Source organism: Apteryx rowi, unplaced genomic scaffold (genome assembly GCF_003343035.1).
Source record: "Apteryx rowi isolate R43461 unplaced genomic scaffold, aptRow1 scaffold_23, whole genome shotgun sequence".
NCBI lineage: Eukaryota > Metazoa > Chordata > Aves > Apterygiformes > Apterygidae > Apteryx > Apteryx rowi.
In genome coordinates this window covers 2,504-19,362 of record NW_020448641.1, presented here as the reverse complement: position 1 = coordinate 19,362, position 16,859 = coordinate 2,504, and the positions used below count along the sequence as shown (strand labels likewise).

The following is a 16,859-nucleotide window of genomic DNA, read 5'->3' as shown; positions in this document are numbered from 1 at the left end:
ATTTCTGTTGTCCTCAGTTGGCTATTTAAGCTTTTCAAAGGATGCCTTCTTGTTTTCAATAGCCTCCCATACCCTGAGATTTAGCCATCCTGGTATTCTCTTGCCCTTTGTCATATCCTTTTAATACCTGGGGTACACTTGTTTTTTGGCTCTGATGTGGTGACCTTACAGAATCTGTATGATGTCTCTTTAAAAAGGATAAGCCTGGAAACCATAGAAATATTTTTGTATCCGATACAGATCTTCCTGTTTTGGCATACAGTTCACTTCTTGAATACACCTTTTAAAGACTCTATACCAGATTTTCTGCTCTGAATAGAGAGTTGGAAGATGCGAGGGCTAGTGCCAACTTCCACATGTGCTGTAACTTTGTCTGCATGCCATATTCTTGGTGTGGTGTTTTTCTGTGTTTTTTTTTTTTTAATGTTTCTGGGTTTGTTTGCTTTTTGCAGGCCCTACAGTGGAGCAGCAGGCTGAAATGGCTAGAACTGGTGGCAGGACCCTGGCAGCTCTGCAGCCTGAACAGGTGACAGAACAATATGGCTTCACTTATTAAACTTGTGAATGTGTGTTCAGATTTAAAGCACGAACTTAATTCATGGGCCCCTTGTGACAGGAATCTCCTCTCTGTTGTGTGCCAGATCCATCATTTGGACTGTAGCATGCTGTAAGAGAGTGGAAGAGCAGAAAGATGGTGTGCTTCAGAGCTATGAAGTAATGTGTATTTGCACATTGGGTTTAGACAAATTTAGATATTTTAAGAGCATCTAACATCACATGGAAATTATTTGTGATCAGAGATGCAGGAGAATTGACTGGGATAACTTGTCCCATTCACTCCTGCTTGTACAAGTACATGCAAAAGAGGAGTGTAGACAGTTATTGTTTTGCAGCTGGCTAGGTGAAAGGAGGCATCTGTTGTGAAGAAAAGGTGGTTTTAAAGGAAGAACTTCAGGGGTTTAGGCAAGAAGATTGGATGTGGAAAGCAAGATAATAAAAAAGCGAAGTGCAGGTTGAATTACTGTTCAGCCTCATTTTTCAGTGTGCTGCAGGCTAGAAAAATCAGCTGTCCCCAAGTATTCCGGGAGTCCAGACGGTAAGAGGATGTGGTCAATGGAAATGAACTAGAAGGGACCAGAAATCAAGTAGCTTGGATTTTGAGTAAGATGACAGTTTAGAAACTTTCTCTTTCAGAGAGCAGAGATTATCTGTCGTCTTGCCGACTTACTAACCGATCAGAGAGAAGAAATTCTCTTGGCAAACAAAAAGGACTTAGAAGAGGCTGAAAATAAAGGTAATATTACAGGTCTTCTCATGGTAGCCCCTTTTATCATGAACTTATCTGAGCCTCTAAGGAGATGAACAGAACTAGAACCTTCTGTCATTGAGATTGGGTAGTATGGCTGTCACAGATTAGTGAACCCAGAACCTTGAAAACTGGTACTGTAAACAGCTGCAGTTTGTGTCGTTACAGAAAACTAATGTCTGTGTCAGAGAAGATCCTGAGGCCTTGTAATGCAGTGCATTGAAAAAACTTAGTGCTCCATTTGGCAAGGGAGACTCATTGTGGAAATGGAACGTAACAAACAACTTTTTGTTATTGTCATGCACAAAGTGAGCATTTGCTGGGTTGGTGAAGATAACATTTGGCTCCTGAGGGGACGATTGTCATCTCTATACTAAAACTGATGCTCTCTAAAAAGAGCCATGTCCGCTTCCTACTGAGGAAGGTACTATGTAGGTGGCTTGGACTAAACCCATTCTTCTATGTTATCCTAATCCCAATTTCTCAGTTGATTGCTCTGTGTGTGGTGGGCCGGGGTGTGTGTGGGGAATGTGTGAAAATCACACAGTGTGAATTGTAATATTTTGTGTAAGACACCAGGGAGCCACACTTATGGATCTGAGTACCTGGAGGGGTGTTGCAGGGTAAATTTATTAACTGAACATCTTCAGACCAGAAAACTTAAGCAGTTCCTGCCCAGTCTGAACAGAAATGCTATATGTATGTCTATGCTTTGGGTTTTCTATCCTTAAAATAGAAAGATTCAATTACTGTCCAAACCTTCTGGAAATATTGCAAAGATAAAATCTGTAAGAGATTCAGGTACTTGAAGTAGGACAAACTTTATCTTTGTGGATGCCAACATGGCTTCATATGCAAATTATTTAAACCACATTATGTCAGAGCATGGTGGTATGTGAAATCATAGTCGGATTTGAGCAGTTTTGTTGTGGCTGCCAGACTTAATGCCTTGCGTTGTTCGTCTGGGGTAGGTTTCTTGCTAAGTGGTGGAAAATACCTGAATTTTCCATAGGCTTGCTACTTCTTTAGGTCAGTTTTGCTTGAGTCTAGACAGGCAAATCTATCTCCAGCACATTTTTTTCTTTCTTCTAGGAAGATTGGCACTTCCTTTGTTGAAACGACTGAGTCTGTCTACATCAAAGTTGAACAGCTTGGCTATTGGGCTGCGCCAGATTGCAGCATCCTCACAGGACAGTGTTGGCCGTGTAATTCGGAGAACACGAATAGCAAAAGACCTAGAGTTGGAGCAGGTGACTGTGCCTATTGGGGTCCTTCTTGTGATCTTTGAATCTCGTCCTGACTGTCTTCCACAGGTATGGAAGGAGGACAGAATACAYTTGTGGGAATTCTTTGGTAACAAAAGATGATATAGTTCTGATGGCGCATAGTTGGGAGTCTACTAGAAGTCTTGTCTCTCAAAGGACTTTTGCTAGGATGCTTATAATATGAGTTTTGTTGGCACCCCTATTTTCTACAGGCACTTTCTCAGGATTTCCATCTGCGGTTTTCAGAATTATTCAGGAATGGTTTTGATAGCCCCGTATGTAGAAGGAGTTAGCTTGCACTCAAGGGGTGCAGTTCTTGCATGCATCTAATGAATGTACCTTCCCTGCCTAACTTGCAACTTAGTAGGTTCCTACCAATAAACACTTGTCTTATCTGTCCATGCTGGATACAGCTGAGCTGTGGGGTGAGGGTTAAACCAGAACTGTTTAGTACAGATGTTAATTATTAACTGTAACTGTTAAGAATATGTGATAAAAATTAAGCTTTAGCACACAAAGCTCAGAAGTTCCAGGCTTTGAGGTTGTCTGTCCAATACCAATACTGCATGTGTGCAGTAAGTCAGAATGACAGTCTTTACTTAGCCATAGTGAGATGGGTGTGGGGCAAAAATGGTGTTTTCAGTTCTGAAGTACTGAAGTTGCTGGAGTGAAAATCTTGAATGATGTACTGTAAGTGAGCATCATTCGTCTTGTGTCAAGAATAAGGCAGGCATCTTCCAGGCGAATACTTTCATCTGCAGAGCTGTGTGAGAGCGGTATTACTGTGATTGATTATTATAATAATGCATGAAAATATGGAACCTGAACTAAGGTTGTATAGACAACCTTGATCTTAGCAGTTTCTACCTCCTGAGTACTTGATTGAGCAACTCTAGTATATTTTTAAAAAGCAAACAAAAAAGTTCATTATCAACACTATTTCCGATGATTAATATAGGTCTTTGAGCAGATCTCTTCTATATAATCAGGTGCTTGAGGAGCAAGTGAGGGTACAAGCACTTAAAAAGGAAGTGCGACTCTGTCAGTGGGCAGCTTAGTATTTCATAACTGAATTTTGTGGATGTTGATTTCCATTTCAAACTGAAGGGGAGTATGCTCTAGGGAGAGTTCATGTGGGAGGAAAAGGCACTAGTCTCCCTTGTCTGCCATTAGTTCCTTGCTGCCAGCTCTGTTCTTCATAGATGACCAGTATGTTTCCTTGTGAAGTTCTAGTCTGCCCTTCTGTGCTTCCACCCCAGCCTCTTGTCTGTCTTAGCCAATCTCTCCCTCCTTCTGGGCTCCTTCCTCCTCCTGCTATGCAGCTTGTGTCAGAGCCTGTATCCAGGGTGTCCTTTGACTTGTTCATGGCATTCTTCCCCCTGCRAGTAGTACCCTGAAAACTCAAGGTTGTACCTGAAATACTAACAGAGTTCGTTTCTGGAGTCATATGTATTGTTATCTGAAAAAATTTCTTGGTGCCATAAAATGAAAACCGTAGACTGACATTGAGTAAATCAGTGGGTTTCAAAATCCTGGGCTACTGTATTTTCCATGTGTTACCCCACAGAAGACACAGATCACTTTTTTTTTTTTTCTTAATTCCTTTCCAACAGGTGTCTGCTTTGGCTATAGCCAGTGGAAATGGCTTACTGCTTAAAGGAGGGAAAGAGGCTGCATATAGCAATCAAATCCTTCATCATCTGACACAAGAAGCACTCTCCATTCATGGGGTCAAAGATGCGGTGCAATTAGTGAGTGCCTAGAATGAAGTTGACAATTTTTTTGCTATGATATGCRTAAAAAGTACAGGCAGAATTCAGAGTTCACACCATAGTCCATTTATATCACAACTACTGCAGGTGAACACAAGAGAGGAAGTAGAAGATCTCTGCCGCTTGGATAAACTGATAGATCTAATCATTCCACGTGGCTCATCCCAGCTAGTCAGGGATATCCAGAAAGCTGCTAAGGGAATCCCAGTGATGGGACACAGCGAAGGGATCTGCCATGTGTATGTGGACACGGATGCCAGTGTTGAGAAGGTCACGAGAATAAGTAAGCTGGGAGAGGGTGACTTTAATCTCATGGGCTTAATTGATCTTCATATTTGGAGTATGATAATTGCTAATTAATACACTGTTCAAAATCTTTGTTTTAAATGTATAACCAATTATCTGCTCTTAAATCTCAGTCAGAGACTCAAAGTGTGAATATCCTGCTGCCTGTAATGCTCTGGAAACTCTCTTAATTCATCGAGACTTGCTGAGAACCCCATTGTTTGATCAGATCATAGACATGTTGAGAGTAGAACAGGTTAGTCGAGCATTGTTTGTGTGGGTTTTCTGGGTTTTTTTTGTTTGTTTGTGTGGGTTTTTTTTCCTTTCAGTTTAGAAGCATTTGGTCTGGCTGGCATAGCCCTTCGCAGTTTTGTTAGGGCATGACACTTGTTATCCACCTGTCTCTTGGTGCATGTAAATGAACTGCTGGAGAGCTTTCTCTGCTTCTCCACACAACCTCAAGGTTCTTCACAGAAGTGATCTGAAAGTGGCTTCTTCAGGATATCTACATGCTATTGTTAGGATACAGATACTTCTTCCTTTGTAACAAAAATTATGTTCTGCCTTAGAGCATATACACAACCCTTTATCCACCCTTCTTAATTCTGACTTCATTTCTGGTAATCTCCCAGGTCCAAAGAGGACTGTTTTTCTTGAATCTATTCATTTAGTTTCTTACCTCAGTCAATTCCTGTCTTTTTTTCCTCCTTCTTGAATCTGCTTTATCCACAGCTGTTTTTTGTTTTGTTTTGTTTTTTTTAAACCCTATGTCTTGCATGCTTTTATTTCCACTCATTTTCTCTCCTAGTATGTCAGAACAACAGTGAAAAGCGAGTACATTAATTATCTTCTCATGAGTAATAGTAAACAGTAAAGGTAGCAGAGATTTATCAGGGCATAAATATTCTTGAAGTACTGTGAATTGCAAAGAAAACAAGGATTTTCACACAGTATGCATTTGGCAATTAGAGTGTACAGGCAGTGATTAATGTAGGAATACATGGTTAAGTTTAGAGTCCATGTGTTTTGGTAATTTTCAGAGGGGCACAGTAAGAGAACCCAGTCCTGATAGCTGGTCGGGAGCAAGTCCTCACTTGGTGGATTTTTTTTTTTTTTTTCATGTTTTGCTTGTTTGGTTTTTGGGAAGGCTGGAGTAGAGGGAAAATCTCTGGATTTGGGGYGGGAGTGGGGGGAAGAGGGAAGATGAGTGAGGACTGATATGKTTTTTTTTTTTTTTTTTTTTTTTTCCCTGTGTTGATACAGCGGAGAGGATGTTATGTCTGTCTAATATGATTTAACAACACAAAATGTAATTATTGGGCAGGATTATGTGATTAACATAACTTGTAGTTGCACAAGAATGTCATTTTACAGGTATCTTTCTTTTTAAAAAAAAAAAAAAGCTTTCAGATGTTGGGGATTTAATCATAAATTTCAGACTTTGCTCCCCTTTTTAGCAGACATGTGCCTTATTTTCCATTTGCATTTGTCTAATCAAAACTTCTCACATTTCACTTGCATGGGAACTTCTCTGCTGTATCAGTTCTAAAGTATCCTGGTTTCCCTCACTGTATAGGTGTCTTACCTGCTATTATTAAACGCAGAGCTCGATAATGCATTAGATCTTTATAACAAGTGTGATATATCTGTGCGACTCTTCTTGTTTTGGACTCAGTAACTTTTTTTGGTCTGAAGCCCATGCTTCAAAGACAGCTGATGTCAGTTTACAGAAAAGAAGGGTAAAAGCAGGTCAAGCTCCTAAGTTTCCTCTGGTCGAGACTTGCAAATTTGGAAGYGTTTCTGTAATTATTCTCTGCGTTGCACTTGCTGTCTCCTTATAATACAGGTATAAAGATTGGGTGCAGTATTTTAGCTGTTTTGGCGGTAATAGTGTCGTACTGTCCTGTCCGATGGCTTACCCAAAGTGATGTCATTGCTTTAAACAGTTTAAAATGAGCTCTGAACTATGAGCATGTTATGGTAGGTAGCCAGCTTAGCACTTCCATCCTCATACCTTGTTGCTAGTTCACTGATCTACTAAGTTTCCCAAAACTTGTGCAGTGTAAGAAACCTTAGCCTATAGTGAACACATGATTTACAAGCCATGCTTTCACCTGGAAGATGTTGGTATGATCAGCAGTACAAAATATTTCTGGTATTGCAGGTGAAGATTCATGCTGGCCCAAAGTTTGCCTCTTATTTGACATTCAGCCCCTCAGAAGTGAAATCTCTCCGCACTGAATATGGGGATCTGGAGTGCTGCATTGAGGTGGTGGACAGTGTCCAAGAGGCTGTTGAACATATCCACAAGTACGGAAGTTCTCACACTGATGTTATCATCACAGAGAATGGTTAGTGATCAATCTGCTTCCTTAAGCTACTGCTCTGGTTTGACTGTAGGTTTTTGATGCTAGTATAACTACTTATATTGCAGTAGTGTCGCTTGGTTCTGCAGTAGGCATGATTAACTGGAGGCCTACGAGCTAAATCTACAAGATGGTTCTGTTTAGCTCAGAGAAAACATGTTGTGCAGTCCTCGTTCCAATACAGGGAGGCATGTGTTGACTGACTGGCAGATGACATATCAGCACATGCTCTTGCAAAGCAAATTGCTTTTATGTTACTGGATTGAGCAGTCTTATTGCAACAGAGGGTTTTGCCAGGAGTATCTCCTGATTCCTGGAGATGCCCTTAGGCATCTGGAGGTTGAAGAGGTGAGCTTYTGTAATCTCTCATTGGAGGGACTAGGGAGTATAGTGGGGAGAGGATCAGGCTATTATCCGCTATATTGTCTTCCAACGTCTTTTGTATCTTGCAAACAAGGATCACGAACCCTTTTTCCTTACCTCTCCCATTCCTTTGTTCCCCACTTCTGCATCCCTAGTATGGAAGCTACATTTATCTCCARCTTTCCCAGTTTCCTGCCCCTTTGTTGTGTTGTCCTCCTGCTTGCCGCTCTGAGCTGCTACCATCTGTAGCACCTGTGCTGCATGCAATTTGAATGCTCTGCAAGGTCAAAACTCAGTTATCACTGCACCCAGCCAAAGGGGGAGTCTCTGTCCCAGCCTGGAATTCCTGAGGATCAGCCATAGCCAGGTCATGCTGATCTATGGCTGATCAGTGTGAGAGTGCAAGTTTCTGTTTCTGTAACTCCTGCAGAATTTAAACTAGTGTCACTAAAAGGCATATATTTGATACCGTAACCCACTTTCACTGGACCTGGTGCACTAGTGGTTTGCAAGGCAGCATACTGGAAATTAAGCTGGTCTTTAATGTTGGTTTTGTTGCTAAGGGTGACTGACCTGCAGCTCACAACCTTACAAAAGGCCTCTTCTGAAGTACTAAGACTTGCATAACTCTGCATGAGCTTGCTCAGGTGTTGCATGTTTAGTGTTAAACTGGATTAGTAAACTGATTTCATGTGGTGTCTCTGCATTATATTTCTCAAATACTCTCCATAATATCAATATTAGTTAGGATTTTTTGTTATCTGGCACAACTACATGTTCCAGATAATGGAGTGCTGACTCTTTAATTTAACTGTATTTGTTTGACTGCAAAATACTGTTTGGAACTGCTTTCTTTTCTCCCCAGTCATATAAAAAAATCCCTGTTTGCAGAATCTAGACTGTAGTTCGGATTAGCCATTTTATGACTTTCCTATAATTTTTGCAAGTTTTCTGTAACATTTGCAGCTGTGTCTACTTGATAAGCATACTGGGAAGAAGGTACATATGAACATATTTTGGCCCAGGCTGTTTAAATGCTACATAACGTTACATATGAAAGTTCTAATGTTACCTCTGTTCACTGTATTATGTTGTGTTTATTGAAGCACATGCTCATTCTGTATGTATTTGATTTTCTCCCCCCCCCCTTCCCCCTCCGGCCCCGCAGAAAAAACAGCACAGTTCTTTCTCCAGCATGTGGACAGTGCTTGCGTTTTCTGGAATGCCAGCACCAGATTCTCTGACGGTTATAGATTTGGACTTGGTAAGAAATTTCAAGGGTGTGACTGTAGGTTTTGCTGTCCTGTGCAAAGTATGGCAAATCTCCTTCTGAATCCTGGATGGAAGGACTAGTTAACTTTGATCTCACTATCTAAAATAAGGCTTTCAGAAAAGGTACTGTAGGAAAAATTGAAACCTGGACCTTTCATCCAAGCAGAATAGCAGATAGTTGAATAACTCTTTCCTGCTGGAACTAGCTAATACTGCTATACAGAGTATCTAGGCTAATTTAGCAATAGGGAACAAAGATGTTTTGGGCTTCTTTGAAGCTCCATTCAATCAGAATAAAGTATGGTGCATGCACATAGTGATAGAACAATACAACATGGGATCTGAAATTTGTGAACAGTTTTTGTTTTGTCCATCTTTGTACTGATGCTCTAAAGAATGCCATGCTTTGTTCCTGCTGAGCAGGCTAAGCTGCTGTCTAGTGTGCCAGCCCTGCAGTTTCAGGGGAAGAAAAGACAGGATCTCAACTGAACACTGATTGCCTAAAGGAACAGGTGCACTGCTGAGCTACTGGGATTTGCAAAAAGCAAGGGAAACATCCTTTTCTGAGGTAGAAATTCATATAGTCTCTGTAGCAGACTCTTACTGTGCAAGCTGGACCATTCAGTGCTCCATGTGCTAAAAAACTCTACTGAGGATCTTAGCAGATCTCCTCAGTATGATAAAAAAGGACATAAGGACTAATTCAGCTGTTAGTTTTTAAAGGGTAAACCCTCAGGACCCAAGTCTGAGATTCATGTCAGAYATACCTACTCTTCTTGCTTCTTTCTTTCTAAAAGCAAGTCTGATAGTGGTAGCAGCTGGAAGTATAAAGATTACAATTTATATTATAATACTTTGGTTCCTTTAACTATTAAATCAGAAGAGCTAAACGTTACTTTTGGCCTTTGGGGAGAGCCAAGAAAGGAAGGTGAATGAATGGCTGTTCTTTGTCTTTCATAACGATGCAAAACTGCATAGTACAAAAGCAAACATCTTCTGAGAGAACTCTATCTTGTGTGTTTCCTGTAGGTGCTGAAGTTGGAATTAGCACTTCCCGTATCCATGCACGTGGACCAGTAGGAATTGAAGGACTCTTGACTACAAAGTGGTTGCTGAGAGGGGACAATCATGTTGTTTCTGACTTCTCAGAGCATGGCAGCATGAAGTATCTTCATGAGAGCCTCCCTCTCCCACAGAGACATACCAGCTAAGAACATCTGGGGGAAAACCCAGGAGTGTAAGTGTTTACTGAGGATGTTCAGACTTCAGGGCACCYTCTGGGGAGGGAGATGGTTCTTCATCTTCAGACACATTGTTTTTCATCACTGTGCAGTATGATGAATACAAAATGATCCCATCTGTGAGACTTTTTGCTGCCACTTACTCTTTCCTATCTGCAGGTTAACCTCTCTCTTCCCAGAGTCATGCTCCTTCAAAACATACAAATGACACAAGGAAAGGTTTAGATTTCTGTGCATTCTGTTTTTATTGCTTCCCATAGTAAAGTATGTGTACAGTATGGTTGGTGGTGTACCATAAATTTCTTCTCAAGCCTTTCTGTTCTATTCAAACATCACTTGTCCTGGAGAACAAACTTGATTTGTTTTTTCTTCAGTCTTATGATCTTAGCAGCTCTTGAAAGCTCTGAAGCTTTGACACTTAYTTTTCTTTGTATTTGATCATTCTATGATTAATGGAATAGATCTTCCAAATGCATAGTAATGTTTTGACCAAGAGACATTTTATATCACATTTCTTTTAATTGTTGACTACTGTAGATGAGTATCACAGCTGTATACTAGGTGGATTTTCTTACCCATTTGTACTAAATGGCTTTTCTCATTGGTTTTATATGAAACATAATCCCCCTTTCCCCACCCCCACCCCTGCCCCTGCCAAACAAGACTATTTTAAAGCTGTTTTTTTCTGAATAAAGTTATTTTTAAAATATCTTAAAGTGTAGAATGTGTAGTGGTTGGCACTGCTGTAATTCTCTAAGAAAGCTTCTGCATGTGTACATTATCAAGTTAACGGAGGCTGGCATTATGTGTATTCAGACACTGTTAATATTGTCACTTTTCACAACAAATAACTATACATCCTTCAGTGGATGGTGGGGCCTCTACTTCTAAAATGACAAATAAGTTCTCAATATTAAGTAGCTGATAGATTTGCTATCCCCACCTAATCTAATCACAACCTCAACAAGTGGCTAACTGCCTTTGGGGGGGGGGGAATGTTTGTTTTTTGCTTAGATGGGGTTCTTGTGTTTTGTGTGGTGGGGGGTTGGTGTTCTGTGTGGTGGGAGGTTTTGTGGGGTTTTTGTGGGGTTTGGGGTTTTTTTGTGTGGGGTGGGGTTTTTTTCATTTTTTGTGTTTTTGTTTTTTTGTTGTGTTTTTGGAACAATCTATTCCATAATTTTGGGAACATATGTGGAAATAGTTTGTGCTACCACTTTTTTTTTATTCTTGCCTAGTAAATATAGCATTTCAATATATGCCGTATGCTAACTGTCATATCACTGGACTTCATCTGTGCATAAATGAAGACTCTAAGATTTTATTATTATTATTTTAAATGAAGAATAATGGAATTTGACTTGTAGATCAGTCATTGAGTCTTGGATTATTTTGTGTTACTGAGTTTCTGGAGACAGATTACTCAATACAAAATAATTTCTCATTTTAATTACAGATAATGTCAGGAACACTTCTCATCTTGGATTTTCATTGAAAACTATTTTGTTTCATGTTGGTTATAATGGTTACTGTGAATTTTGGAATGCCAGAAGATTTTTTGTCTTCAAATACAAGCTTGCCAGGACTGTGGTTTGCATTTGGTTTTTATTTGTTTATTTATTTATTTATTTAGGATGCTTATAAGCCTTATCACAAGCTACGTAGACACTTGAGGGCCATCTGAAATGCAAAGTAAAACCTTAGACTGGCACAGGTCTCAAGGGGAAGTTCTGTTCAGCTGTACTTTTTGATGGTATAATGGTTTGGTCATGTGATGTCAGTACTTGAATGGTTGTGATCCTTGGGCTTTTTCCTAGCTTCTCAGGCATTTTTGTACTCTTCAAGTAGCAAATATTGAACTAATTTTTAGAACTGAAACCTAGTATCTTTAACAGGGGTGATGATGCAAATAAAGATGGATTGCAAGCTGTTTGGGGGTGTTTATGTAGGCTACCACGTGTATTTGCTATTATCACCTCTGCTTCCTTTGGAAAAAATGTAAACCATAGGAAGGGGAAGCAGGCTGGTAAAACAGCTATTTGGAAGCCTAGCAAGGTGAATCAGGTCTAATATTACTGCCTACTTTCTCACCTAGCAACCTAAGGTGACCTTTGTTACCTGAGCGTTGAAATGTTATTGTCTGTCACTAGTGGTCCTGATACAACTACGGACATGTTACCTGCCTTTCCGGGGGGGGGGGGAAGAGCTTCCTAGTAAACTTCAAAAGAAAGGAGGGCCTTCCACAAAGAGCCCTGAGAATAGGTTCCAGCCATGTAGAGATTTGCAGTACCCCAGATCTCTTAAACTCAAAAAGTAAGTCCAAACTCCAGCAGTGAAGATGGTGGTGAAAGGATACAGATGAAAGCCTTAAAAATCAATGCTGAGTGCTTGACTCAGTCTACCCAGATATCTTGAGTTCCAGAAGAAGCCTCCAAGTATGTGTGCTCTAGAGTTGAGTTTGGAAGATAACATCCCCACCAAACTTTGAAAAATGAACTCTGTTTGCCACTCTTGAAGAGCAGAAGCCACAGGACTTCTTGCTGATAAGCTACATTCAAGACTGTGGACCTAAGGAGTTTTCTTAATGTAATAATTTGGTTTTGTCACTTTGCAAGAAGAGGTATTAATTTTGTGTAATGGTTTTATACAGGTCCAATTTAGGTAGCATAGTAAGAGTTTGAGGGGCAGTGGCATTAGACTGTCGTGCTGAAGAGAGTGCAGCCCTAACAACGTTCATCAGGATGCCTATAACAAATCTGATTTGTCTTCCATATATTCTGATGCTTTCTAATGAAGCAAAGGCAATGTTCTTGCTTGCAGAATGAAAATTTCAGAGGTCAGGGGAAGATATAAAATCAGCTAAAACAGTTTTGGGCTGTGCCTGATGTTCYGAACACCAAAACTGGAAAGAAGCTGTGGGGCAGTGCAGTAGAGTAGTACTCCAGTTTTCTCTCCGAGATCCTACTACAGGTTAGTTTTCCTATGCAGCTATAGGGCATGCATCATCCTTTCTCATGGGATTGCGGCATACCAACACCCTGCCCCGATTCTCACACGCTGTCAAGGGAGCTGCTTGCAATAGCCACCTGCGTGCTTTGACTTGCACAAGCTCTCATAAACCTGAGGATGATTGAGCCTGCCCGAACACACACCCCGGGCCGTGCTCGCTGCTGCCTTCAGGTGTCCATAACGCAGTACTGCACGAGTAAATGCGCGCACGCGCACTGCGTCCCGGCGTGCTCGCTGCGGCCCTCGCGTGCCGAAAAAAATTAGTCCCTTTGTGAACGGTTCCGGCGGTGTCAGGGGAGCCCCAGGCCGGTGTCGGGGATCGCAGGGCCTAGCACCGGGCTCTGCGACGGTTTCCGGGTGCTCGGAGGAGGGATCGGGGGGGGGGGCAGGGCAGGACGGGACGCAATCGCCTCGGGGTCAAACCTCAGAAAGCGCTGCAGCGCCCCGGCGTGCCGGGAGCGGTAGTTTTCCGGCACCGGACTTCCGGGAGGCCATGTTGCTTTGCGCAGCATGCTGGGAGCGGTAGTCTTCTGCCACTGGGCTTCCGGACGGCCCTTTTAGTCTGCACGGCATGCTGGGAGGTATAGTCTTCTGGCAGTGGCTTTCCCGGCAGCCGTTTTAGTCTGCAGGGCATGCCGGGAGGTGTAGTCTTCACATCCTGGGCTTCTGGGAGACCATGTTGCRCCTCTCGAAGTGGCGGGAAGTGTAGTTCTCTGTCAGCGGGGTTCCCAGCAGCCAGCCGCGTTATGCTCTGTGGCAGGCCAGGAGCTGTAGTTCCAGGTGCCTGTGCCTTCTCTGCCCTGCAGCAGTGGCCCACTGTGTCTGGTCCTTACTGCACATGTGTCGCTCATGCGAGAGTCCCCACAGGTCATCAGGGACAGCAAATTTCCCTGGCACAGGGCAGGAAGTGTTTTCCATCTCTGGTGTGACCAGGCAGGGTTGGCCCCAGAAGCTGGGGCTGTCCCTCTTGGCAATGGGGAGGGCAAGGAGAGTGTGAGGGGCTGTGCAGGCTCCTGGTAGTCATAGCTTTCCTCGGGACTGGAGCCAGTTAGGGATCAGCTATGAGGAGCGGCAGTGCTGGGAGGGCTTGGTGCAGAGCTGTCCTGTTATGCAGCACAAGGGAAAGTTCTCAAGGAAACGTGACCAGTGCTGTTTCTGTCCAAGGACCCTGAAGCAGCCTGAGAGCCCCTGGAACAGCCACAGGCACCCCACAGCAGCCCCAGGGACACCGTGCCACTGCCTCCCAAGGTCACTGCRTTCAGATACCTTTAACTGTGTGGAAAGCACCGGCAGGAGCCCTGGGCACAGGAACAGAGAATCCCCAGCTACCTCAGCGAGGTCACACATGCGCATTGCGTTTAACCGTGTTCACTGCTGCCCTCAGCTGTCAAAAAGTCAGTACTGCACATGAAAAACGCACGCATGCACACTTCCACCCGTCGTTCTCACTGCTACCTTCGGGTGTCCATAACGCAGTACTGCACCRTAAGAGCCGCGCATGCGCACTGCGTCCTACCGTGCTCCCTGCTGCCCTCTCGTGTCGAAAAAAATTAGTCCCTCCGTGGCCAGTCGCGGCGGTGTCGGGGGATCGCTGGGGCGGTGTCAGGGGAACCCCAGGCCGAAGTTGGGAATCGTGGGGCCGAGCTCCGGGCTCTTCGGGTTTCTGGGTCCTCGGGGGGGGAGGGGCAGGGCGGGATGGGAGGCAATCGCCACAGGGTCAAACCTGTGCGCTGCGGCTCCCCAGCATGCCGGGAGCAGTAGTCTTCCGGCACTGAGGCTTCGGGAGGCCGTGTTGTTTTGCGTGGCATGCCAGGAGTAGTAGTCTTCCATCACTGAGCTTCCCGGTGGCCATGTTGTTTTGCGCAGCATGCCGGGAGCAGTAGTCTTCCAGCACTGGGCATCCAGTCGACCATTTTAGTCAGCAGGGCATGCTGGGAGGTGTACAAACTCTGCACAAACATCTCTTACCATTTAATAATAAAAACTGAGCAGTTCGTTGAGAAAATACTGCAGCTTTCTTTTGGCTATTTATTTTGTTTAACAATCAGTAAAGGCAAGAAGTTGAAAGTCCAAAAGAAGACCGCTGCTTGTTTAATGATTGCAAATTGTCCCATTAAGTAAGTTTTTTTTTTAATGCAACCTCTGAGTATTTTTTGTCTGTAGAGTATTTTGCAATGTTGTTCAAATGAACGCTTTGTTACTAAAGCCTCTAGTAGAAGCGGCTTGAGTATGAAATACAGAGACTCTGTGCCTTGCAGCAGGCACCATAAATAACAGTAGATCAGATTAGGCGATGGCAGTGAAATATCTCCAAAGGCCAGTGCTGAAGTTGCGTCTTGGCAMATAATTACAGGATGTGAAGTCATTAACACGGCTGCTATTGAAGTATTGCTCTTCCGTGCGAGCCCAGCAGGGCTGTAACGCTGCTCGGCGCTGCCCTCGCCTGATCACAAACCAGGACTGCAGCCGGGCGAACAGCGCATGCGCGGTGGCCCCGCCCCCGGCCTGCTCACTGCTGCCCGCGGATGACGATCAGCCGGCGCTGCAGAGAGGGACCAYGCGCATGCGCACTAGTTCACAGCCGCGCTCACCGCTACCCTCAGGTGATGACAGGCAAGTACTGCACTGAGCGGCTCGCGCATGCGCACTGGCTTAACATGGCTCACCGCTGCCCTCGGGTGTCGAAAAAGCAGAACGGCACCCGCAACACGCGCACTGCTTCCCGCCGTGCTCGCAGCTGCCGTCGCGTTCCGAAAAAAAATGAGTCCCGGACCGGTGTCGGGGATCGCGGGGCCGCGCTCCGGGCTCTGCGGCGGTATCCGGGTCCCGAGTGACCGGGAAGTGCGGCGGGAAGAGGGGCGGGACGGAACGCAATCGCCACAGAGCGAACGCCACAAACCCCACAGAACGCTGCGGCACCACGCCCCCCGGGGCATGCTGGGAGCAGTAGTCTTCCGGCACTTGGCTTCCGGGCGGCCATGTCGGTTTTTGCGCGGCATGCCGGGAGCAGTAGTCTTCCGGCACTGGGCTGCCGGGCGGCCATGTTGCTTTGCGCGGAATGCCGGGAGCAGTAGTCTTCCGCCACTGGGCTTCCGGGTGGCCATGTTGTTTTTGCGCGGCATGCCGGGAACAGTAGTCTTCCGCCACTGGGCTTCCGGGTGGCCATGTTGTTTTTGCGCGGCATGCCGGGAACAGTAGTCTTCCGCCACTGGGCTTCCGGGCGGCCATGTTGTTTTTGCGCGGCATGCCGGGAACAGTAGTCTTCCGCCACTGGGCTTCCGGGTGGCCATGTTGTTTTTGCGCAGCATGCCGGGAACAGTAGTCTTCCGGCACTGGGCTTCCGGGCAGACATTTTAGTCTGCACGGCATGCTGGGAGGTATAGTTTTCTGGCACACGAAACGCGCGCGCACCGCTGCCCTCGCGGTAGTGTTGCACCCGTAAGGCGCACGCATGCGCACTGGTTTTCGCGTGCTCACTGCTGCCCTCGGGTGTCCACATGCCAGTACTGCAGCCACCTCTGCCCTCCCCTGCGTACAAAGAATACTGCAGCCTGCCAGCGCGCACACGCGTGGTGCCGGTCGCTGTGTTCGCCGCTACTCTCCGCCGTTTCGGTAACGGGTAAGTGAATGGGCCGTGCTCGTCGCCCCTCCCGGGTGCTCGTAGACCGGTAGCGCAGAGCGCTCCTCCTTATCGGTGCTTCCTGGTGCCGCGGGGACGGGCAGTGCCGTCTCGGAGCTGCTCCGCGGTGCCCTCTCACCGGGGCAGCACCAGAGCCTGCTCGTTGATCCCCGCCGCTCTCTCGGCCACGGGCACGGGCACGGGCAGCCTCGGGGCGCTTGCTGGGAGCCCCGGGCTGCCGCGGTGGGCTGCGGTTCGCACGCGTGAGCCGCCCGGCTGCAGTGCTGCGCCGCGAGCACGCGAGGGCGCCATTGCGGGTCTCGCCTCGCTCCCGCTCCTCCTGCCCCTCCCAGTCGATCTGGTC

At 45.2% G+C, this 16,859-nt stretch overlaps 1 protein-coding gene and 1 long non-coding RNA gene across 12 annotated transcripts in view; both read left to right on the top strand.

Annotated features, from left to right (window-relative positions):
- The window catches only part of ALDH18A1 (aldehyde dehydrogenase 18 family member A1), a 36,982-nt gene extending 21,354 nt beyond the window's left edge, over positions 1-15,628 (top strand). For 10 of the 11 annotated variants that reach the window (XM_026065628.1, XM_026065634.1, XM_026065629.1 and 7 more), the window contains 10 exons: positions 453-526; positions 1,195-1,294; positions 2,399-2,619; positions 4,185-4,322; positions 4,431-4,626; positions 4,763-4,884; positions 6,793-6,979; positions 8,526-8,621; positions 9,659-9,866; positions 11,324-15,628. In XM_026065628.1, the coding sequence (XP_025921413.1) occupies positions 453-526; positions 1,195-1,294; positions 2,399-2,619; positions 4,185-4,322; positions 4,431-4,626; positions 4,763-4,884; positions 6,793-6,979; positions 8,526-8,621; positions 9,659-9,840 (1,316 nt within the window). In that variant the 3' untranslated portion in view covers positions 9,841-9,866; positions 11,324-15,628. Of the gene's footprint in view, positions 1-452; positions 527-1,194; positions 1,295-2,398; positions 2,620-4,184; positions 4,323-4,430; positions 4,627-4,762; positions 4,885-6,792; positions 6,980-8,525; positions 8,622-9,052; positions 9,198-9,658; positions 9,867-11,323 lie in introns of those variants that run through there. The other variant, XR_003253467.1, reaches the window with a different exon arrangement.
- Positions 15,629-16,285: 657 nt separating this feature from the next.
- LOC112966012 overlaps positions 16,286-16,859 on the top strand; it is a 2,922-nt gene continuing 2,348 nt past the window's right edge. Inside the window, exon 1 of the long non-coding RNA XR_003253468.1 lies at positions 16,286-16,495. This is a non-coding gene — a long non-coding RNA (uncharacterized LOC112966012). The remainder of the gene's footprint in view (positions 16,496-16,859) is intronic.